The 23,971-nt window shown below is 37.3% G+C and overlaps 2 protein-coding genes across 2 annotated transcripts; both read left to right on the top strand.

Annotated features, from left to right (window-relative positions):
- The first annotated feature begins 955 nt into the window (after positions 1-955).
- Positions 956-18,229, top strand: eloa (elongin A). Its single transcript, XM_038727924.1, has 13 exons — positions 956-1,024; positions 1,157-1,272; positions 4,730-4,786; positions 5,340-5,452; positions 7,252-7,802; positions 10,412-10,728; positions 11,432-11,543; positions 12,404-12,556; positions 12,869-12,966; positions 13,901-14,081; positions 15,076-15,208; positions 16,139-16,308; positions 16,399-18,229. Exons 2-13 carry the CDS (start codon positions 1,201-1,203, stop codon positions 16,458-16,460), a joined length of 2,019 nt encoding a protein of 672 aa, XP_038583852.1. The 5' UTR covers positions 956-1,024; positions 1,157-1,200; the 3' UTR covers positions 16,461-18,229.
- A 1,855-nt stretch (positions 18,230-20,084) lies between these two features.
- On the top strand, positions 20,085-23,709 carry pithd1 (PITH (C-terminal proteasome-interacting domain of thioredoxin-like) domain containing 1; the record flags this gene model as incomplete). The annotated part of the gene is given in 5 exon segments (XM_038727925.1): positions 20,085-20,429; positions 21,712-21,755; positions 22,171-22,248; positions 22,861-22,965; positions 23,601-23,709. Coding segments are annotated over 5 exon segments (534 nt in total), but the record flags the coding sequence as incomplete, so codon positions are not given.
- Positions 23,710-23,971: the final 262 nt, after the last annotated feature.

Here is a 23,971-nt window from a genome sequence, read left to right as displayed (position 1 = left end):
GTCAGCCAAATCAGCAATCTGAGGACGTCACATTGAGAAATTGTGATGAAAATTTTACAGACAAACTAATCTCAACAGATTTATTGGTAATTAATATGATCATTACTTGTCACCTGAATTCAGCATGTTTTTTCAGATCCACAAACAAATCTTTTTTTTTAATCTTTTTTTTTTAGTTCAAATAGGCCTAAATATTTTTATACAAAAACAAACATATAGCCTATTTCCCTTACAATTATTTACTGTGGTACTGGAAAATGTTCCAGTGGTATATTCATATGGTGTACGGCCTTACAGAATATATGGCATAGTAACATAAAATATATGGTACAATACCACAGAATATATGGTATAGTACCACAGAATATATGAACACAGAATATGTGGTATAGAAGTACCACAAAATATATGGTAACACAGAATGTATGTAAAATACCAAAGAATGTATAATACAATACCACAGAATGTATGATATAGTAACACAGAATATATGTACAATACCAAAGAATATAAGCTATAGTAACAGAATATGTGATATAGTACCACAGAATGTATGGTACAATACCACAGAATATATGATATAGTAACACAGAATATATGGTACAGTAACAGAATATGTGATATAGTACCACAGAATGTATAGTACAATACCACAGACGTACCACAGGAACATGAGTTACTAATATGCAGAAATTGTATGGTATTTTACCATAGGATATATTTATAAAGTTTCTATAAAATAATTCACCACAACCAAATACCATGTCACCGCTGCCTCAAACACTATTTAACTTACCAGTAGGTCTGTAGGAATACTGCATTTTCATGTAGGCAGATACAACGTGACCAGGTTCCACAGTAAATTATAATACAAGCTACGTTAGCGTCATTGACGTCAAACTAACAGGTGTTCCGAACGTGCTCCGTCAGCTGTGCTGTGACGTAGTTCCGTCTTTCATGACAGTTCTCTTAATGTGCAAACTTAAGGTTTCTCTCCACGACTCTGAATAATTTAATTCTTAATGTACGTATTGATGCCGGTTTATTTTTAAGCTTACTGATATTATTTTTAAACGGCTGTAAAACGCGTCTACCTCGCAGCAGCGGTCACCAAACTAGCGGAACCTCCTTTATTTTTTTTACTTTCTCTGTTCAGTCAGGATGAAGTAGCTTCCGGGCGACAGGGTACCAGCAGTAAACATGGCGGAGGAACTGCTGGAAACAGTGGATAGACTTCAGTCTCGGCTCCTGGAGAATCCAGAGCCTCGAAAGGTAACCACTGGACAGGTGGAGAGAGACAGGCTTGAGGGTTTAGCCCCGACCGTCTCCCTAAACGCGACGGTTTTTGTGCGATATCCGAAACGAAGACGCGAACACGACAGTGCTCCTAAAGTCGCAACCGTTTTTTAAATGCTGCGTTTGAAGGCCTCCGTCTTCTGATAATCTCCAACGTAAAAGAGCATTAATTTGCTTTGTAGGGTCGGAAATACATATAATAGTAGTACTGTAACAGCAGCAGTGGTGGAAAACGTATTAAGATATCTTACTTAAGTAAAAGTAGCAATACCACAGTGTAAAAATACTGCTAAAAGTAAAAGTCCTGCATTCAAAATTAAAAGTCGAAGTGACATCAAAATATACTTAATGTAAGGCTAGGTTATATGACCAAAAATATTATCACGATTAAAAATGTCATATCATTCGATATTGATAATTATCATGGTAAATGTCAAATCATTATTCCTTTCAAGTTTAAAGGTGGATTTTGGTTGTAGAAACCAGATGGTTTATTATTTATTCTTTATGGTCAGAACAAACACTTGATGCCAAACAGTGAGTCACTTAAAAAATCTGAGGCAGAACATTCACAACAATTATAACAAAATCTATTTTCAACAAATATGCATGAGTTAAATTAAGAAAAATACGTTTTCGCTCCCTTTTCCTCAACAAAATAAACATCCTAATAGAAAGATTAGGTGCTAATTTGTTTGTGGTTCAAATGATTTAAATCAAGCATTTATTGAACACTATTGTTATTGAGGAATATCATATAATTATCGTTATTGTTTTATTGCCCAGCCCTAACTTAAAGTACCAAAAGTGAAAATACTCATTAGTGTTACAACTGGTAAATAATTAAGAGTTAATTTTAATTATTTTATATATTGCTCTGTAGCTTATGACTTTCTCCCCTGGGATAAATAAAGTCTTATCTCAACCTATGATACATCATAATTCTTTAATTGTTGATTTTATATTTTTTAATATTAAGTTAAATCTGAAAAGTAACTATTAACTAAAGTCATCATATAAGTGTAGTGGAGTAGAAGTATAAAATAGAGGGAAATGGTAATACTAAAGTACCAAAGCAAACAATAATAGTTTTCTGTAGTGGTTGTTTAATTTATAAATCAGAAGAAGAAAATCATCTTGTAGCAATGTCTTACAACAAACGACACAGGATGAAAATCATGACTGTGTTGAAATACAAATTGGACTTATCAGTCTTATATGCGATAATCCCATCATCAAATTTCTGAACGGTAAATCTACAAAAACAAGACAATACAACTGCAGTATTATAGATCTTTGGGATATGTCTGAGTAGAAAAACATAAACACTCAAAAATATAAGTAGGAATAGAATACATAAATATAATGTGTAAGTTTTAATAAAAGTTTCAGGGACAGTCAGGGACTTGAGTTTTTGTTGATTTTGCTTTGTGATCATCTGCAACTACAAGAATTTGTGAATATCAGTAAATGTTCCAGTTTCTCCTTCATTACCATTACTTTACATACATGTGATTGTAGTTTACTGCATATTATCTGAAACCATTCTTCCGTTTTCTTCCAAAATAGCTGAGATTGACAAGAAGAAGAAAAACAAGCTCTGTGGTTTCAGTATCTGTTTTGCAGAATGCAGATACATTAAATCTTAGTTAATCGTCACTAAACCACCAGATAGATATGCATATCTTACTTTTGGTCCTGTACACATCTCCATGTGTACATGATCTATATCAAGACCATACTTTGATTAATAGATTTAAATATGAATCATTAATGCTCTCCTTGCAGTTTCAGCATTTCCGACAGCATGTGAAGGCGTCATGTGGAACGTCACGATAATTAAGGGGTTTTAACTAGTTATAACGTAACGCTACTTCTTTAACCATGTTTTTAGCTAATACTAAGCTTATCGGCTGTATAGATACTTAATCGTTTATTAAAACAATAACAACAACAATAACAGCAACATAATTGATCATAAAACGAAACTCGGGGCCAGAGTAGCCGTTAGCCATCAAGCTAACTACCGTTGGTGCGGAAAGTAATGACAGTTTCAGCGACTTCAGGCCTCTAATGTTCAACGGATTCATCTAGTTTCAGTTTACACGACAGGTGCACGTGTCTGCACTGGGGTCTGCTTTCAAAATGTTGAAAATTAAAAGCGGATAAATGATAATTGACAATGTCCGACCTCCCCTTTGTTTACTTTGTCTTCTGATATGTAACCTGTGTGTGCCTGCCAAAACAAAGCTTGCGATCTGTGTGATAGGTTTGTTTAATAGAAGCTCTGCTCCGGAATAAAGAAGTAATCGTTTAAGTACAAAATTAGTGAAATCGCAGCTCAGTGATTTTACTACAGCCCTGCCCCGTTAGGCCACGACATCATCCAGTCTCCATGACGCAGGGCTGTTGCTGTTCTCCACAATGTGATTCACTGTGAATTTTAACTGTTTCAATTAAAAGGTCAGGGACAGAGCAGGTTTAAACCAGGTGGATATTAATTAAGTCAGACAGTTTTAAAAACCAAAATAATGTGTGCAGATGTGATCCACATCTGAGTGTTTTCATGTAAATCATCCAGAAGGGAAAAGACTGGTTGAAATTGAAACCTGTTTTAAAAAAAACAGTTGTTCATGCATACAGATGTGTGAATATGCTTGAGATTAATTACTTAATTTTAAACATATTAACTGCCATCATGAGGTGTTTTTTTTTCAGTAGTGACGTGCAATGTATCTGATAAAATACATTTTATGGAAAATCTATTGATGTTTTGAAGTTTAATCTTAACTCAAGGTCCACTTGTTCACTTTTTCCATTGCTTTCAACCCAATCTCTTGCTCTTATTAACTACATAGAGTTTGCTTGGTAGTGATGGAGATGGCTCAGTTGTCGTCATATGATCTAAGCATTGAACCACTATCGATCGTGTTATAACAGGTGTGTATATGTATGTATACTCCTACATACTACCTGTAATCACGAACACTGAGCAAACGCATTCTGCTGAAGAAGACCAGGAGATGCAGTTTTTTTTGTCGAAATAAAGTATCGGGGTCGAGAATCAACTTTCACACACAACTGTTCATCAATCAGTGTATTTCATCACATTAATACTAAACCATCTGTTGACTAATTTGGATTCCCTTACAGTACATATGGTTGTATTGTCTTAACTGTGATAATCAGAGAAATTGTGATTTACAGTCTATCGCGGCTAATACTAACAAAATATATTTAGATTTAAATGAGGATTCATACTTAATTTAATGTATTGCAATGTAATAGTACTACTTATCGGTTATTACTGATTAGTAATAAGTAATAATAAGTTATACTTGTGTAGACCTCGTTATTGATACTGAAATCAGTCAACTTTGATACAAGTCTTCTTTTAGATTATTATATTACTAAAGTTTTCTCTATTTTTCAGCTACTAAAGACTTTCAAAAGACTGGGGGAACTCCCCATGACTGTGGACATACTGGTGGTAAGGATTAGTTCACATCCTCTTGATTTCCAAATAAAAAGTGCTGCTGCAGTGAAATTGTGCAAGCTCCTGTGGCCTGCTTGGACTCCAGAGTCAAGCAGACAAGATCAGTAGATAACCAGTTGGGGAAGGTGCTCTTTAACAAGGCATTTAATCCCTGACAACGCTGGAAGAAAAGCGATATGTGACAGTGGTTGTAGTGTACAGTTCCCAGAAGTTTCTCAGAGCTTTTCTGGGAACACAAAATTCCTTGCTCGGCCATTTTCTTCTTTCTTGTCAGGTGCAATTTATGCCAATTATCACCACAGCCTCAGCATGTTTCTGGCCAATCAGACCACTCAGCTGAAGCAGCCAAAGATATGATAACAGCTGTAAAACTGCTGAACATATACAGACAAAATATCATGTTACGTCTACCTGCAGCGAGACGTTGAGGCTAAAACATAAAATATTCAATTAACTTTGCCTTGTGTTGTTGAGTTTAATAATTAAATCTGTGCTTAAATAATAGAGACAGTGATCCGTGATTTTACTTTGTGTTGTTCTCTCGCAGGAAACTGGAGTGGGGAAGACTGTGAATTCTTTTAGGAAACATCAAGTAGCTGGAGAGGTGGCAAAAAACCTTGTAGCCAAATGGAAGAAACTGGTTCCACAATCTGCAGACAGGTATGTCCTGTGTACCTTTGCCGGGACATGCAAACAGTAGCAAGGGTGGGGGAGAGTCCACGTTTTAGTTCTCATGTCACTGTATACTGCATGTTCAACCTTTAAATCAGGAGCCCCTTCAAATAAAACAAAGTCTGCTTGTAACACATCATCACCGTTTGCCTGTATCTTGTTGCAGGGGTCTTAAACTCAGAGTTACTGAAGTTGGTTGCTCCCTCAAAACACTTGTGGAAATAAATATCTATTCTTTCTAAAAAAATAAACTCCAATTTTGGAGATATTCACTCTGAAGCTGAGTCATATGCTACTGGGTGTATTTTGGTTTTAGATGCAGCTTGTAAAATAATAAATGTAAAATGTTGTATGTAAAATAGCTCCAACTCAGAAATACATTTTAAACACAAATTGTCTCCCAGACCAGTAGCTTTTGCCTATTGAATTTTTCTAAAGAGGCCTATAGAGGTAAAATAAAATGATCTGGTAGGAGAGAACAAATTACAGTAATGTCTGGGGGAAAGTAATTTTGTAGCTTAAATGTGTTTTTCTGCTCTCTGATGCTGGTTTTTGTCTCGCCACCTGATTTATCTGACGAGCCCCAGGTTGCCAACCATTGTTCTAGTTTAAATAAGTGAGAACTCTGGAGGAAAGAGATAAATGTGTACTCGAATTCTTTATCTACACAAAAGAACCAGAGTCGTTATTCACAGTAGTTCACATCATTCAACATGACTTATTTTTGCATACAAATGCTCACACAGCTTCTGCACATTTCACAATTTTCAGACTGTTAATGAGTTACTGATATGTTAACCTGTAAGAGGTGTATAAATGTATAAACTCCTAGGGCTTTGTGTAATTTATTGCATGTTTTGCAACTAATTTAAAAAAAAATAATTATAGTCATCAGATACATGTGGTGGAAGTGCAGTGTCATTTAGAGCTGGGCGAAATGGATAAAAGCTATCTGACAGTATTAATAAGATCAATACACTAAGCCCAGTCCCACTGTTATGTAGTACATCAAAGAAAACCAATGTAAAAGTTCTAAAACTCATTGTTAGTTTTTAATTACAAGTTGCTTTAAAGGTTCAGTTTGTAATTGTCTGGAGGATCTGCTGAAAGAAATGCAATATAATATACATAACTATGTTTTTAGTGGTGAATAAAGACCTTATATAATGAACTGTTATGTGTTTATTACCTTAGAATGAGACATTTCTATCTGGGTCCTCTACATGGAAGTCGCCATGTTGCAGCGCCATGTTTCTACAGTAGCCCAAACGGACAAACTGCTTTACAGACCGAGTTTCGTCACTACGTTGAATACATACGAAGAAGAAGAAGTAGTAGTAGTAGTAGTAGCAGCAGCAGCAGCAGCAGCTGTAGGCGTAGTAGTCGTCTGTTTATTAGAAGTAAGAAGAGAAGTGAAATTTGGACAAATGGAGGACTGCACATATTATTTAGCAAAAGAGCCGACAGTGTGTGTCGCCCACCGTAGCTTCTCCTACACGCTTGGAAAGGGGGAGGGGAGCGCTCAGTGAGCCATTGGTTGCAATTCGCAACTCTTGCCACTAGATGCCTCTAAAACCTACACACTGAACCTGAATGATTAATTCGTACAAGAGAATTTTTCTAGACAATAACATGATACGATCACATCCCCACGGTATAATCTCACTGAAAGACAATATGCAATAATATTTATCTCCCAGACCTTTTAATAATACATCGAGTTTGTGTTGAGTCAAACAAGTCTGTGACTCGTGTGTTTTTCACCACTGTCGATCTTTCTGTCTCAGACCCACCAACAGCCACGTCAAAGAGGCATCGCGGGCACACACACACTCTCGGGGCCAAGAGGCAGGTGTTGGAGGAGGACACAGACGCACCCGGGAGCCCTCCCCTGAGGAGGAGCCCTCCTACATGGAAGAGGAAGAGGAGGAGGAAGAGGAGGAGGAGAGAGGCTATCACACGAACTACTCGCCCTCACCTCCTCAACACGTGCAGTATACCCCTCCACAGCGTCGAGGCTACGAGTTGGACGAGTACGAGAGCCCTGAGCCTGAGCCTGAGCCTAGTCCCCCGCCTCCTCGCAAAGAGATCCGCCACGCCAAACCAAACAAAGAACCCAACAAAAACCATGACCACGTTGACAGAAACAGGGACAGAGACGAGGAACGGCGGCAGCGCCATGCACAGATGAGTAGCGATCGAGGAGGAGGAGGCGGTGGTGAAGGAAAGAAACGCAGCGCGGACAGAGAGAATCCAGCACAAAAGGCTGCAAAGCACAGCAGGAAGTCTACCACACATGAGAGTAAGAGGGAGGAGAAGAAGAAAGGAGGAGATGACGGTGAGTATGTTTGTGTCCGTACAGTTTGTGTTTGATGGAAGAGGTTCACTGTGACATTTTGCCAGAGATACCTTGATATGAAGTGTTTGGAGTTATTTTCCTGTTTGTCCTCTGCATGGACAAATTATGAGACAACGAACTCCTGAGCACAGACATCTGTGAAGATTCTCAATCATTCAGGTCATAGTTATCCAAGGAAGGTTAAAATCAAGAGCAACTGGACTGGTTGAAGATACTTGAAGACGTTTCACCTTTCATCCGAAGGGGCTTCTTCAGTTCTGAGCACAGAGACATACAGTAAAGGGCCCCTTTATTTATTTCTAGTAGACTTAGAATAAATATTAGATTGGACTCTATAAAGGCAGATACCTGCAGCAGGCAGAACAGGCGCTGAATCAAGTGACTTTATCAGATTTCACTCAGCTCTAATAGGAGGCTAAAAAGACTTTATACAACTTTTTACATTTACATTTATTCATTTAGCTGATGCTTTTTCAAAGCGACTTACAATTGCTATACATGTCAGAGGTCGCATGCCTCTGGAGCAACTAGGGGTTAAGTGTCTTGCTAGATGGGTCAGAGTGGGGAGTTGAACCTGGGTCTCTCACACCAAAGGCATCTTATCCATTGCGCCATCACCACCCATCCTTTTTAACGTATATAGTGAAACTCCCCAAGACCTGTAAACAGACTTTGATGTGTAAAATCAGTGGAGTTCCCCTTTAAAGCATTAAGAGCAAAAAAACCCCGTTTGGGACGTCCCCAATTTTGCCTGATCCCTATGACACGCTTCAAACAGATGCTACTGCTTTGGGGCCTACTGAGCCCTGTCCAGTGATCCCTCCATGGTCTTCTGTCTTTAAAACAATCTCATGTTCTCACTGGCTCCAATTTAATGACAATTTCAAACTTGCTCATGTTTAGTACACTGTTGCCCATCAAATCTTTTCAGTTTCATATAGCGTGGAATAAGATTATTATAGCTACTTAAGAGGAAAACAAAAAAGGGAACAACTGGGGTTAAAACTGCACGAGAAGAGCTGCATACTCATACATGAGTAAGACACTAATGATTATTGATCTCAAGACTGTTAAATATCCATCCAAAAAACTGCCTTCACGTTCATCTTTTACTCAACAAAAAGCACAAAAAGTATCTTCAATAGCCTCAAATTTAATTTAATTTAAACCAGAATTTCATCCTGTTCAGCTGATGTTTTGTCTCATGAGGAATAGGCCACGAGATGTGTCTTAATTATAAATAAAACCGTATGATAACTATACCACAGCCCACAACAAAATAGAAAGGATTTCTTACTAATTGCAGTTACATTACACTTCCCAGTGTGTTTATGTTTGGAAAGCAGAGATTAGTTAATTACCTCTTGCTTGCAATAAGAGCCTGTGATAGTTTATCAGTGAACACTTTGCACTTGTTTTCATGCTCCAGATCAAATACAAAGCTTACTTTATTTAAACTTCTAATCATTATAGAAGTCAAAATAAAGATTATGTGTTTAACAGATGAATAGTTGTGAAGCTCTGTGCATCAGAAAATATGTCACTGTTTTATCAGCTCATGAAATGTGGCCACAACCAAGAGCAACATCCTGTACCGGCATTTTGAGCAGATATAACCTGGTTGTTAGTAATTCTGCTGACAGGAAACTTCAAACCATTAATTTATAAGCAAAATGCAAAGTTTCCTAAACAACAATGAGTGATTACTCTCTTGTTAGAAAGCTAGACACATTGACAAAATATGTTTTAATACCGTGGATTGATATAAAGCATCACAATCAGTCAGTGGAGGAAGACATATTCAGATCTGTTACTTGAGTAAAAGTACAATATAGTATAATAGTACTCTATTACAAGTAAATTTCCTGCATTTAAAGTCTAAGCATCAAAATACACAGTACTGGTTATGCAGAAAGCCATTTTCAAATAATATAACTGGATTATAGTTAAATGAATTAATGTATTCTCTAACATATTATTAGTTGATTTATATTGATTATTAATAATCTAAATCTGCAAAGTAACTAAAGCCATCAAGTAAATGCAGTGGAGTAGAAAAAAAAAGTGGCATTAACTAGAGTAAGTACCTCAAAATTGTACTAAAGTGTACTTAGTTACATTCCTCCACTGCAAACAGTGTATGTATGTCAGAACATTTAAAAACTAATTTAGCATTTTAAGAATTAAATAAATTTTTCAAGCTAAAACATTTTCTGGCTCCAGCTTCTTTAAATGTTGAGATTTTCTGCTTTTCTTTGTCTGGATATCTGTGGGTTTGGATCATTTGTCAGACGGTTTGAAGACATCACACTGGGCTCTGTGACATTGCAATGGGCATTTTTTAATATTGAATTTTTTACATTTCTACATTTTATGGATCAAAGAATTATTTTGAAAGATAATTAGCAGATTAATCGCAGCCATGGTTTGAAGCAACCAACAAGTTAAGCAGGATTTTTATCTTTCAGCTTCTGTTAGTAGAAATCGTATTGACTTTATTCAGAAAGCATAAATATAAGGTTAAATCAGACCAGGCTCCTGATTTCAATGCACCCTCTAATTTTAACCATTTGCCTCTGTATTTCCAGGGCGACCGCGGGCGCCGAAGGACTCTCCACCCAAAGAGGAGGAGGAAGCCTTCGAGACCCCCACTATGTCCTTTGAGTCTTTTCTAACATATGACGCCCCGGCTGTCAAGAAGAAGAAGAAGCCATCATCATCATCGTCCTCATCACACAGTCGACCGTCTCACTCCACGTCGTCCTCCCACCGTACACGCACCCCTCCTCCGCCGCCCACGCCCTCCTCTTCCTCTAAAGCGAGCAAGGCTAACGGCACTCAGAGTACCAAGAGGCCACATTCAGGCTCCAGTTCAGCAGCAGCGACACCAGAAAAACGCAAGAGGGTAAGAACAGCAGCAGAGACAACAAGAAGATCATTTTACATTATTAGTATCCTTTTTAATTTCAGTTATGTGGCTATTAATTGGTATTTAATTGAGACTATACAGATTTTTTTTTTAAGTGCGAAAGTTAATTCTAGATAGTAGTTTGACAAAATGATCATCACTCGAGGTCCATTTACGAGCTTTTTCTGAAGTTTTTAACCATATCTCACAGTCTTCATTAGTGGATAGAGTTTGCTCAAGCCTCAATAAAAATGATTATTGATTAATCTGCCGTTCATTTTATCATTTAACTGATAAATTGTTTGGTCTATAAAATGTCAGATAATTGTGAAAAAAGGCCGTTATAACTTCCCACTCAGATTGCTTGTTTTGTTCAACCGACAGTCCAAACCTAAAACAAAGTTTACTATCGCACACATGACAAAGACAAGCATCAAATCCTCACATTGAAGAAGCTCTGTCCAAAGGTAAAACAATATCCAACTAGCAACACACTATATCGACCTCTTTCTCTAACTTTCAGCTAGATAGTAAATAAGCCTTTTTACCAAAATGACATACTATTTAGCTTATTGTGTAATTTGACTGCTCTTCTCTGCCAGTTGAGGTTTTATCTGCCTTCATTTATTATCTGAAACTCTTAGTTTGAAACGTTGTCTGCAGATCCTGCTTGTTGATGTTAATGTAATGTTGTTTGCAGGTGGTTGAGGCCATTACGACTCTCCCTGAAATCCCTCTGCCTGCGATTCAACCCAATTACAGACCCCTGCCCTCCATCGACGTCACACCGCTGTCCCCTCAGAGACGGAAAGGTAATGCATCACCTAGGCTAATAATTCATTAAGTTATCACATATTTAAAAACTAAGAAAATAACTCACTTTTATTTGGTCTTATGGTATCCATAACAGCTGGACTTTAAGTTGATGTTTACTCACCTATCGTGTTGAATTTCCTTGGACATGAGACTACTAAACACATAAATCTATGACAAGGGGATCATTGTTTGATTGTTTTATAGCAACAAGAAAATGGCGAGATTAATAAAGAAACAAGTATCATAGCAAAACTTTGCATTGCAGTCCAAAACTCTGATAATGCCTCATGCCACATGAGACCAAAACCCTTAAGACTGCTATATAATTATGTTGAAACCCTTAATACTACCCTAAGGTCTGTTTAAACCTGCAATGCTAGATTTAGGATAACTGCTGAGCTGACAAATACTACTTCAGATCAGAAAAACATTTATTCAGATTCCCTCAATACTATTCTAAGGTCAGATTTACTCTTAATACTTCTCATTCTACCTCCAGTATTAGATATAGGATGACTTCCAACACACTCCATCAACTCCGGCTCTATCCCAAACTGTGGAGTCGTCATTGAGATAGAAATTGAGATAACCCCTGTTGCACTGTGTTGTTTTTTTTGTACTCTCAACACGTAACTACTATACAGCTGTAATCCTCAGAGGCCGAGAAGCTTCTTGATCACTCAGACTGAGTTCAGCATAATGTGACATGTACGAACAAGTACATTTTGGCGTACATGTCAATTCTTATCAAGCTGTAGTTGAAAATTGTCACTGTCAGCATATCTATATCTGTTACACTCCCTCCAGCCCTGCTGTGTCTGATTTCCTTCTTACTTTCTCCCTTCTTTACTTTCAGTTCCTGCCTGTAACGACGAGGAGGACGCCGGGTTCACAGGGAAGCGATTCAACTCCAAGATGGTGGTCTACTCAGGATCCAAGACCGCGTACTTGCCCAGGATGATGACTTTGTACGAGCAGTGCATACGGGTGCTGCAGAACAACATTGATTGTGAGAGGCTGTATATTCTCTAAATCATGAACAACAAATCTACATAACGGTCACTGAGTCTCAGCAGATGCCTTCAGTGTTGTCAGAAGCGTGTATACCATAAAATAAGCACTATATTTATTCATAACTTTATTTTTTTTATTCTGCATTGAATTTGTTCTACATGAAATACTACACAGGGGAATTTGTCAAGTGGAGAACAAGAGGGCGGGCCTCACCACAAAGGATAAAAGATAAACAGAAAGCCTCAATATGTGCTGCTCTGTGGCCACTTTTTACCCATGGTGGGTAAAAGATTCTGTGCTCTTGCAGCCATCGCTGAGGTCGGAGGAGTGCCGTTTGAGATCCTGGAACCGGTGCTGGAGCGATGTACACCTGAGCAGCTGTATCGCATCGAGCAGAGCAACCAGGTAACAAACACACACATTTGTCTTTGTGTCCTTGTGAGGACCCTAAATGCATTCCCTCGCCCACAACCCTAACCTCGAAACGCTTTGGTCTCACAATGAAGTTTATATGTTTATAGTACAAATGTGGCTGGAGTTTTGCCCAACTCCGTGCACCTTGGAAAAAGTTCTGCTGTTATTATTAACAAATGCTTAGTAAAGATAAAAGAACAACGATAGTTTCACATGACATTAAAATATACCCCCAACAATTTAATGACCCAAACGCTTAAGTGTACATTTAAATATGTATGTATGTATTAAGTATATTTTCCTGATTAATGTGGGGCCTAAATCTTGTCCTAAATGTCCTCCTCTGTGTTTCCCATCCATTCTGTACTTTTTTACAACTATTTTATTGCTTTGAGTTGATCAAAAAGCAAAATAAATAGAATAAAACAACAGAAAAGACCTGGAACCAGGGATTAGGTTGGGTTTACTGTATGGGTACTGTAAGGGTTACTTTTAATTTTCACAGGGAAAACAAGGATACATGTCCTTAATAAACAAACACACACAACTCCAAATGTAAGTCTACCTCTTGCTCTATATACCTGTTATATAAAATTCCCACCTCTTTCACAGTATACAGTTGGCCAAGTAAAATGGAAATAAAATAAAAGCTATAAATAAAAATGGAGGAAAAGGGATGGGATCCATTACAGTTTCTTATTGTCCCCAACTAGACAAAAAGTGAAAATTGGTCTGGTAGAAACACCCGGTCTTCACCTGTCCATTCCCATCCACTCTTTTCTGTAAAGTCCTTTTGTTGTGAGAAATACTTTTGGCCCACAGTAGATGTATACATTTAGATTGTACTTCAACAAAAATCTGGAGAAAAAAACAACAAGCAAAATGTGTAGGAAAACCTTTTTGAGACTGATTTTTATCCTTCCAGTGGTTTACTGAGGAATCTGACGAGCTGTGGATGCGTCACTGTAAACGGGACTTTAAGCGGGAGACTCCTCAGGAGTACGAGTCGTGGAGGGAGATGTATCTGAGGCTGCACGACGAGCGCGAGGAGCGACTGAGGCTGCTCACCCAGAACATCTCCTCCGCTCACGCCAACAAGCCGAAAGGTTGGAGAAACTTTAACTGAGTTTTTGATCTGAAATAACTACTTTGTGATGAACTGAGTACAATTACTGAAGTGCTGTGCTGAATTACAAATTTGAGGTACTTGAATTTGTCTCTTTTTATTGCCACTTTCACTTTCACCACTACATTTAAGGGAAATATTCTACTTTTTACTTCTCTATGTGTATCTGACAGCTTTAGTTACTTTACAATTCAAGATTTTTACACACAAAACATCTGAAGATCTTATAAAATATGATATTTTGTTATAAATTAAACTACGCAACAGTTTCTATAATTCCAACTAAAACAATTATTTCTTGATTTACAGAAAATTGGTTAACTGGTTCCAGCTTCACAAATATGAAGACTCGTTGCTTTTCTTTTTATTTATTTCAATTTATTTTAAATAACGTTGAGGTGTGGAGATTACTCCATAACGTAAATAATTATTAAGTTGTAGTCTCACACCAAATTGTTAAAATAAGCTCCACCTCCAAAGCTATATAGATAAATGATTTGATTCTTGATCATATTTTGGATATGATTGGTTTCTGTGGCTAAAACCAAATGTTTTCTTACTGTTAAATGAAGCTTCTCCTTAAATCCTGCTTTTACTTTAATTAAATAATGAAATCAATAATAATCTAATGATATAATGTGTAATAGCACAGCAGCCAGTACTTTTAATACTTTAACTTCATTTTCCTGATTATACTTAAATGCTTTTACTTAGGAAACATTTTAAATTTAATTGTATGTAATTTTTACCTGTGCAGTATTTTTACAGCGTGGTATCAGTTATTTAATTAAGTGAAGGATCTGAATACTTCCTCCATTGTGGGTTTTTGTTTTATATTAATCAGCACAAGAAAGTGGCTAAAATGGACATTCATTTCTACAAAAACGTCACAGATGTTGAATGTTTAAGTCAGTTAATTTTATTTTATTTTAGCGACTAGATTTACATTTAAGTGTCTCTGTTTGTCCTGGCAGGTCGGCAGGTTAAGATGGCGTTTGTGAATTCTGTCGCCAAGCCGCCGCGTGACGTTCGCCGTCGGCAGGAGAGGTTTGGCACCAGTAGTGGTTTGTCCACAGCCGCCTCTACCACCGCTGCAGCTCCCATCAAGTCAGTATCATATCTAGCACATAGTCAAATTTCTGACATTTAGGATTATGACTTGAAGTTGAAGTAAAGGCACATCACTTTTCATAAATGTTGAGTTTTATTGATGTACGAGATTGTATTTACAGTTCATCATCACAGGAGTTAATTTGTGTGATAATTAAATAGTTGTTCTTTATACTAACTTGTATTTTCAGTGTGTGTCCTGTTCTATCTACCAGATTTACTTACTATTTACATGCATATTGATATGCTTTAAAAAGTAAACCTATGGATTTTTCTAATTTTGTATTCTCCAATTTCACCAATATTGGTGACACGTGGATCTCAAGACAGACATTCATCAAGACACACAAACTCATTCTGGACAAATATATGTGCATATTTAAATCTTTAAACAGCATAATTTATAAAGACAACATTTTTAAACTTATATAATACCTAATTAATTAGCCATGCATTTAAAACATTTGAATCAACATTGCAAGAAAAATGCTTTTCTTCAAAAGTATGTATAGAATTGTTGGTACACTGATAATTGAATATCTTTGGGTGTTTTCTGTGTAGCTCCAAAATTTTCAAGTATGCAATTCAAAGATGTCACTTTTACCCTCTGGAAAAGTGTAAAGGGTTAATTTTTTTAAATTATTTTTGGACATTTTACAGACTAAATGATAAATAAACCATCACTTATTTTCTGCACTTTTGTTTTAGTTTAGGACTTTATGGCACTTTGATTCATTTTAGATTCAGCACATTCACTGACCTTTTATCTATCCCTGTTTTAATGTTCATTAAATGCCCTTTTTTTAAGTGAAGCACTTTGTGGGAGTAATTCCTTTTGTTTAAAGCACTTTGAGCTGCATTTCTTGTATGAAAGGTTCTATCCAAACATCATTATTATCAATCATTATTTCTTCTTGTGTCTTTTAGAATAAGGCCAGCTACCACAGACTATTCTGGTGAATCGAGCCACACCTTTTCTTCCCAACATGACCCGTCTCCCGGCTCGTCTCGCTCCTCGGCACCAGGAGGAGGAGGGGGAGGGGGAGGGGGAGGGGGAGGAGCAGCGCATGCTGCCCGGGACAAGCCACAGGTCAAAAGTAAGTGTGTGTTAAGAGTTTAGGATCAAATTAAGTTTGAGTTCTTTTAAATCTCACAAACCATTTGTTCTCGTCTGCCTCCTCTTGCAGAAATCGCCCCCATGATGGCCAAAACTATCAAAGCTTTCAAGAACAGATTCTCCCGCCGATAGTGTGAAAGAGACTTGAATGTATTTTATGAATTCCAGCTGTATTTTTAATTTAAGTTTAAGAAAATTTTACTGGAGATCCCTTATCCCTGTACGCACACACATACACACACACCCACACACACGCACACGCACACACACACACACGCACACATACACCTTCATCTTTACCCACCAAACATCATATGAACTGAACTAAGTATTGGTGGAAAAATGGTTTTATTTTATTTAAGTGGTGGCACCTGTTTTGGGGGTCTTAAAATAAGTATTTAAATCATAAAGGATGGTGAGTGTGACGTCTTTGTTAAGAACATTAAGACACACACACACAAACAAACACACAGTCTGTTACTTTTCCTTGTTTTGCAGCAGACATTTTTAAAGGAATAGCTCTACCTTTTGGAAAATACGCTTATTGGCTTTCTTACTAAGAGTTTGATACGAAGATTGACACCACTCTCATGTCTGTATGCTTAGCTTAGCATAGCAAAATGATTGGAAACAGCTAGCCTGGCTCTATCCAAAGGTAACAAAATTTTACCTACCAGCACCTCTTAAGCTCACTAATTAACACGTTGTATCTTGTTCGTTTAAAAGATACAAAAAACTTGTAGAAAATGTGGACACCAGGAAGTTACTAGTCACAACCTAGAAATAGCTTGCCACATACAGTGACTCTGTAAAACGCTCAGTTGTCATTTTTACAAAGAAAAGTACACTGTTTTATACATATTAAACTAATTTAGACATACTGTGTTAATGAGTGAGCTTGAGATGTGCTGGTAGGTGGATTTAGCTACCATGCTAACTGTGTCCACCTGTTTCCAGTCTTCCAAGCTAAGCTAACCAGCTGCTAGCTGTAGCTACATGATTAGCGTACAGAGAAGACATAGGACAGAAAGAATGCTCATTCATTTCATTTAAAGAATAGTTGTTTGTCACTTTCCATTACGATCAAATGATACACTACATGAGGAAAACTTTTTACACACTCTTGTTTTCTCTTTTAATGGCATGCATGGTGCACGCCAACCAAGGCGTCAACTGGCTGGTTAAAGACTTGGCTTTTAAAAAAAACAAATACACTTGCATATTTAAAGAGGTTTTCCTGGTGCGTTTTTAATGTGTAGAGCTAAAAATGAAATCGGTGAAGTACGCGTACACAAACACACCTTATTTTAACTCTCCTGTGGCTTCAGATCATGTTTTCCTGCTGTTGGATGTGTGTGTCCCTGTTTATATCTGCTTCACTGTGACAAATATCTTGAGGGAGGAGGAAAATTACAATAAGGAAGGAAACTGATAGGATGCCTGCAGCTTTAGTCTACAACAATGAGGAGATGTATTTATTTTCAACACTGGGACCTGGCACCCCACATCATGGGCCTGAATGGAATTAGATTAAAAATTGTAATTTTATTAGATTTTAATAAATGTTATATGGTCATTTTTATTAAAATTGACTTTTTGCCCTTAAAAGTTTTTGTGTGGTGGTGTTTATCAAGCAACACAAACATTTTCTTTGTTTCTATTAAACACGTGTGCCAACAGGAGAAGTCTTTACTTTCTCTCTAAATCACTGAAAAATGTTGGATAAGTCTGTAGAGTAACAAGGAAAAGCTGTCACTAGACAATGTGAGTGGATTTTTTAAGTGTCCGTCTGTCCTGTAGGCATTTTAATAGTATTAGTATATTGTTTACATAATGTTTTCCTTAAATCATGTAATGTGGCATTTATTCCCAATTAAACCAACATTTTGTGTTTTGCCTTTGTTTCGAATATCTCATCATTAACGTCCAAGATCAAAATAGATAGCATCTTCTACAGTGTTATCATTGATGATGATTTAATAGGTGATAAGTTCATATTTGTTCAAGCAAATCCTGTAAACTGGTAAAACTCTGCAGAGCTGGAAACTCAGTTCAGTGTTTGAAGTTCACGCAGCTTTTTGTTGTCCCCAAACTCGTGGACGGGACCCTCTGTATAAAAAAAATATAAATCTGAGGGGTCACAACATGATTAAAGAGATAAGTATTAAAATTAACAAATGTTAAACTTGTTAAATTTATGTCGACTTTTCTGAATTTTCACTTAATCTTTCTTTAATATGCGATGAGTTAAAATGAAACAATCTGAGAAGGATAAAAACAGCTCTATAGTAAAACTGCTTAGTGGTGAAATGTAACTAAGTATGTTTACTCAAGTGTATCTAAATACAGTTTTGAGGTACTTGTACTTTACTCGTGTATTTTCATTTAATGCTACTTTAAACTTTACTACTTTTAAGATGGAAATACTACTTTTTAACTTCACTACATTTATTTGATAACTTACCAGTTACTGATTTGGACTATTAAAATAACTAATAAATTATGCTATATCATTAGAAGTTAAGCTGCCCAGTAATATCATGTAGTTCAAAGTTGGACAAGTAGACATTATTTTAGAGGTTACCAGTCAACTGTTAGATAGAGATAAATATTGTATTTTATTCTATTAGTAGTTACTTGTTTGTACCTAGTAGTATTTTAGCCGACTAGATTTACATTTAAAACACACAACAGCTTATTAAATATGAAGCACTGATATTATTTACAGCTGAACCGTCATGGGCTGTTTTAATGTTGACGTTTTTAGGATACTTGTAAACGTTTTGCGACAGCATTGACGTTTGGGGGTAAGCGAGGCGAGACACTCAGAGAGCACATGACTTGTGTTTGCTATTCATGCAGGTAAAGTGGTTACAATGTTGCAGCGGATGATTTCCTGCCAGGCACTCTTCCCCTACAAAATAAAATCTGCATTTCGTAATCACTTTCCTTTTTTCTTTTTTTTTTTCAAGAAAGCCGTGGGATACAGTTGTAACCGTCAGAAAAAGCTAGTGAGTGAACCTTGAGTTTATAATATTGTGTCACATTTACATTACATCTTGATGCTAATTCTGTAAATTAAAGTGTTACAGTTGGCAAATCATTTAATTTGAGATGACTTTTCAATGCTTCTCTGCTATGTTTTATTTTTTAGCTGCTTTCAAATATCTTCGCTTTCAACGTTTCAAAGAGACTTGAACTTGTCATTAATGTCATATTTGTCTCAAAATAACTCAAATAATTTACATCCTATACCATATTCCTATGGAGACCCAAAGTGTTCAATATTGTTTAAATAAATAAGCACATGAATAAATACAAATATAACCAGCTGGGATCCAATACAATCCAAACAATGTTAAATAAATACCAAAACTACTTGAAGACCAAATGATTGTGTGTAAATATATGTTTACACACACACACGGTGCAAAAATAACTTTTTTCTCCTGAGGTCTAAGTGAATGTTCAAACTTTACCAGCCACTCAAAGATTATCCTGGTGTTTGTCTAAGTAAATCTACCAGCCTCTTGAATATTTTACCAGCATTTGCCTGCTGCTAATGCTGTCCCCTGCACACACATATCCACATGTACACGTGCACACATTTTAACGCCACTTTGTCTTTATCTAAATCCAGACAAACAGGGTCATTGTTAGCTGTTAGCTCATAATAGTAAAACTTTATTTAATGTAAATTTTATTTAGACGAACCGTTTGTTTTATTTTGGAACTCTCGAACCGGAAGCTCAATTGTAACGTCAATTCCCTTGACGATAAATCGCTTCGGAAGTTCGCGTTTCACTTTAGTAAAAGCACGCTGGACGAGCTGCTGCTGGCGTCTGCTTTCTGTTTCTCTGAGTGCGCTGTCTGTAACGGAAAGGCAACGGGTTTGGCTCCGCGATGTCCGGGCACGGTCACGGTCACGGTGGGCACGGCTGCGGCGGGTGCGAGGGGGAGCATGAGCCCGCGGAGAGGGGCCTGGAGTACGGACTGTACCTGCGGATCGACCTGGAGAAGCTGCAGTGCCTGAACGAGAGCAGAGACGGAGACGGGAAGCTGGTGTTCAAACCGTGGGATAAGCGGAACGAGCGGGACCAGGTAACGGCCGTACAGAGCCTCTGCCCCGGTCAGTTACCCCGCCTGTGTCCCCCTGTGGTGGATGTTTTATGTGTGTCACACAGAAGTTACTCCGGGCTTTTGTCGCAGTCTCGCTGTGGGGCTGCGCAGTTATTAAAATAAACAAAGCTTTATTAACATCACTCAGGCTGACAAATTACATGAGGCTGCAGATAGTTTAATTTATTTTACCATTTAATATTCATTTAATTATAGGTTAAAATATGTGTGTGTGTGTACCATGAATGACTACACACTTTCATTATACAACCTTGTTGTGTAGATTGATAAATAAACAACCATGTACCCTGGAGTCTAAGTAACTAAGTACATTGACTTAAACATGCTTGATGTAGTTATGGTACCTCTCCACTACAAGTGCAAATATATTGCACTTTTTTTACTGTACTACATTTTATTAGACAACTGTAGTCAAAACTAGTAAAAAAAAATTATTTGTAGCCTAATATCACACTATTTGTGAGGAGGAGGAGGAGGGATCCCTCTCCCAGGAGGAATGGATTTGCAATTGATGTTGTTTGTTGAATATACCAACATAGTAAAATTACAGTATCTACTATCAGGATGACCAAATTAAATATAGATTGTAAACATAAAAGAGGACTATGGATCCGGGAGGAGGTCGAGCGACTTCCAGCCTACATAGTCTAACAAGAGGCAAATCCCAAGCACACTAGTCACACAGATAGGACAACATGAAGGAGACCAGGCTGAATCTCTTGGTCCTGGTTCAGTCCTGATCCAAACTGCAACGATGTTGGACAGGAAGGAGAAACTAAGCAGAGAGATACTAAGTACTTTCCAGATTATAATTTGATATAAAAAAACATACATGTTTTTAAATTATGTATTGTTATAGATTAACCTACCCTATTGTAGATAAAGCAGTTAAATTATCTCAACCATGACCACCTACAACAGTAAAATCCCATAATGCATCCGTATTGACATATTGTCCAATACATAATAATATATAACTCAGAACGGCCTTTTGTTTAGCAGAAAAATATGTTTACTTTGATATTTTAAGTACAGTCAGCTGATCATACTTGTATTTAAGTAGGACAAGAAAAGGACTTTTACTTGTAGAGTAATTTTAGATTGTTGTATTGGTACTTAATTTACTTAATTGATAACTTAATTAAAACCAATTAAACCAGTATCACAGTTTAATAATGTTTGTGTTATAACAGACTCCGTTTACTCAGAAAGGATTAACACCAGTTTGTCTTTTTTCTTTTAGTATGTCGAGAGTGACGCAGATGAAGAGCTGCTGTTCAACATCCCGTAAGTCCTAAAATCATCATAATTAGCCTGAACTTTATTCATTTCTCATGTATGAACACATTTTATGCTTTTCCTGTCGGTGTGCACACCTATTAAAAAAGTATTTTTGTAGACACAAACGAAGACACAGTGCAGGAGGACCGATTGAGTTTACTTTTATTATTGTACAATATGTTGGTATTTAAGTTCCCAACAAGGTTCTTCTTCACAAAGAAATGAGATGTACTCTTTAAGCTTTTTTTCTTTTCATATTAGTTCTAATTTCATTTTTGGTTTTTTAATAATTCACCATACGTCTCTTGTGACAGCTTCTGCTTCTCGTCTTTCGCAGTGTCCTGTGTGTGTTTTTTTTTTTTTTTTTTTTCCCTGTTTTGACAAAGACAGCAGCGAAGGAACTGTGTGTCATCTCTTTCAGTTTTACAGGCAGCGTAAAGCTTAAGGGCATCATCATCTCTGGAGAAAATGACGACTCTCATCCAGCTGAGATACGACTGTGAGTGTCTGTCACTGCCACTTCGATTGGCAACAGAGTAAACCCAGTCTGATTGGAACCGGGGATTTTGCAATTACATCGTCAGCGTCTTAAACCCTCCTTGGGCACCAGGACACCCCAAAATCTTTGTTTAGAAATTAGTGGTACCAATCGATAATAAAATATAATCAAGCTATCCACAATTATAGGCTGTGATCCATCAAGTTTAAAATGGTAGTACTTTTCTGTATTTTGGGGGAAGCCAATGCATGTGTGGTGATGGAGGGTTTTACCTAAACTTAAGAAGCTTTTCGAAACAAAATTTTGCTGTTCAGCACCCCGGTGTATGTCTCAGTATTACAGTCAGGTAAAATCCACACTGGGATTATGGGAGGAAGTTGGGGTCAAACTTGGTAATATGATTTTGCATTAAAGAAATAATCACATGAAGGTTTTCAGGTTAATCACGAGTGTTACTGTGTTGGCGTTGATAGCCCTATAATAAATTCATTGTCTACATAAGACAAAATGGAGTGTTTTTAAGTGATTTAAGTCCAATTAAAATAAGAAACAGATCTGCAGTTAAAGTACACTCACTATGGGGCATGAAGTTTGCTTATTTTTCCCTCCCAGGTACAAAAACATCCCTCAGATGTCCTTCGACGACACCGGCAGAGAACCTGAACAAGCCTTCAGACTCAACAGAGACCCTGACGCTGAGCTGGAGTACCCAACCAAGTGAGCGTGTGAACAGCAACTTTCTACCTTCAGGCAGGAATACTTTGTCCCGTCAGGTTCCCAAACCAACATTTTCTATATGAGACATATATTGAGTTTGAGACATCCCAATAAGCTGCTTCAGGCGTTGAACGAGCAGACTTGAGAAATCTGCATATTTTATAGGTCTTGTTAGACACTTACAGCTTGTTCTTTTAGCTTTCTTCTACTTCTAGTTTTTGTCATTGTTTGAACATCTTCCCAAAATTGTGACTGCTAGCTTGATCGCTGATAGCTAGAACCGCAAGAGATGTACATAGAGAAGTGATAGTAGCTTGAATGTAAGCTGCATCATGAGTGAATTCTGGACGCTCAATGACGTGATGCAGTGAAATCAAATCTTTTGTGATCTGGTCAAAGAAGCGTTGTCTCAGTAAGTCAAGCTTGTCTCCACTTGTGTGCATGTGGATGTGTTCCTATTAAATTTCCGAACACACAGCATACCATGGCTCAGGATATTTGATTCCTCCTGTGAACTTCTAATAAGAGTCTCTACTACATCCTGGTTTCTTAGACACAGACGGTTCAGTGTTGATGAATTTAATTTCCAAGCTGTTACCTCAAACTAAAATGTCTCCTTGTGTCCTGATTTCTAGGATTGCTCGTTTTTCCAATGTTCAGCACCTCTCCATCCACATCTCAAAGAACTTCGGAGCAGAGAGCACCAGGGTCTACTACATCGGTCTGAGGGGAGAATACACGGAGGTCAGCCTTTTAAAAGAAGCATCAGTCTGCTGAATCCTGTTTTAGTTTGTTCCTCTTTATTCTGATCATCTAAAAATACCTTGATAATGTTCTAGATGTCACTGTATTAATGAGAGTGGAGTAAATATTAGAAACAGCTTAGTATAACACAATACAGTAAACAGCATCGCAAACTGCAGTCGAATCAGCACCTCTCTAAAACAGCTGCAGCAAAATATGAACATTATAACCATCATGAAGGGAGGATTTATTGTAGGACTGT

Source organism: Micropterus salmoides, unplaced genomic scaffold (assembly GCF_014851395.1).
Source record: "Micropterus salmoides isolate LMB-PRFRI ecotype aquatic unplaced genomic scaffold, ASM1485139v1 Ms_hic_scaffold_1846, whole genome shotgun sequence".
NCBI lineage: Eukaryota > Metazoa > Chordata > Actinopteri > Centrarchiformes > Centrarchidae > Micropterus > Micropterus salmoides.
The sequence above is the reverse complement of the archived record's forward strand: the minus strand, read 5'-3'. Positions and strand labels throughout refer to the sequence as shown.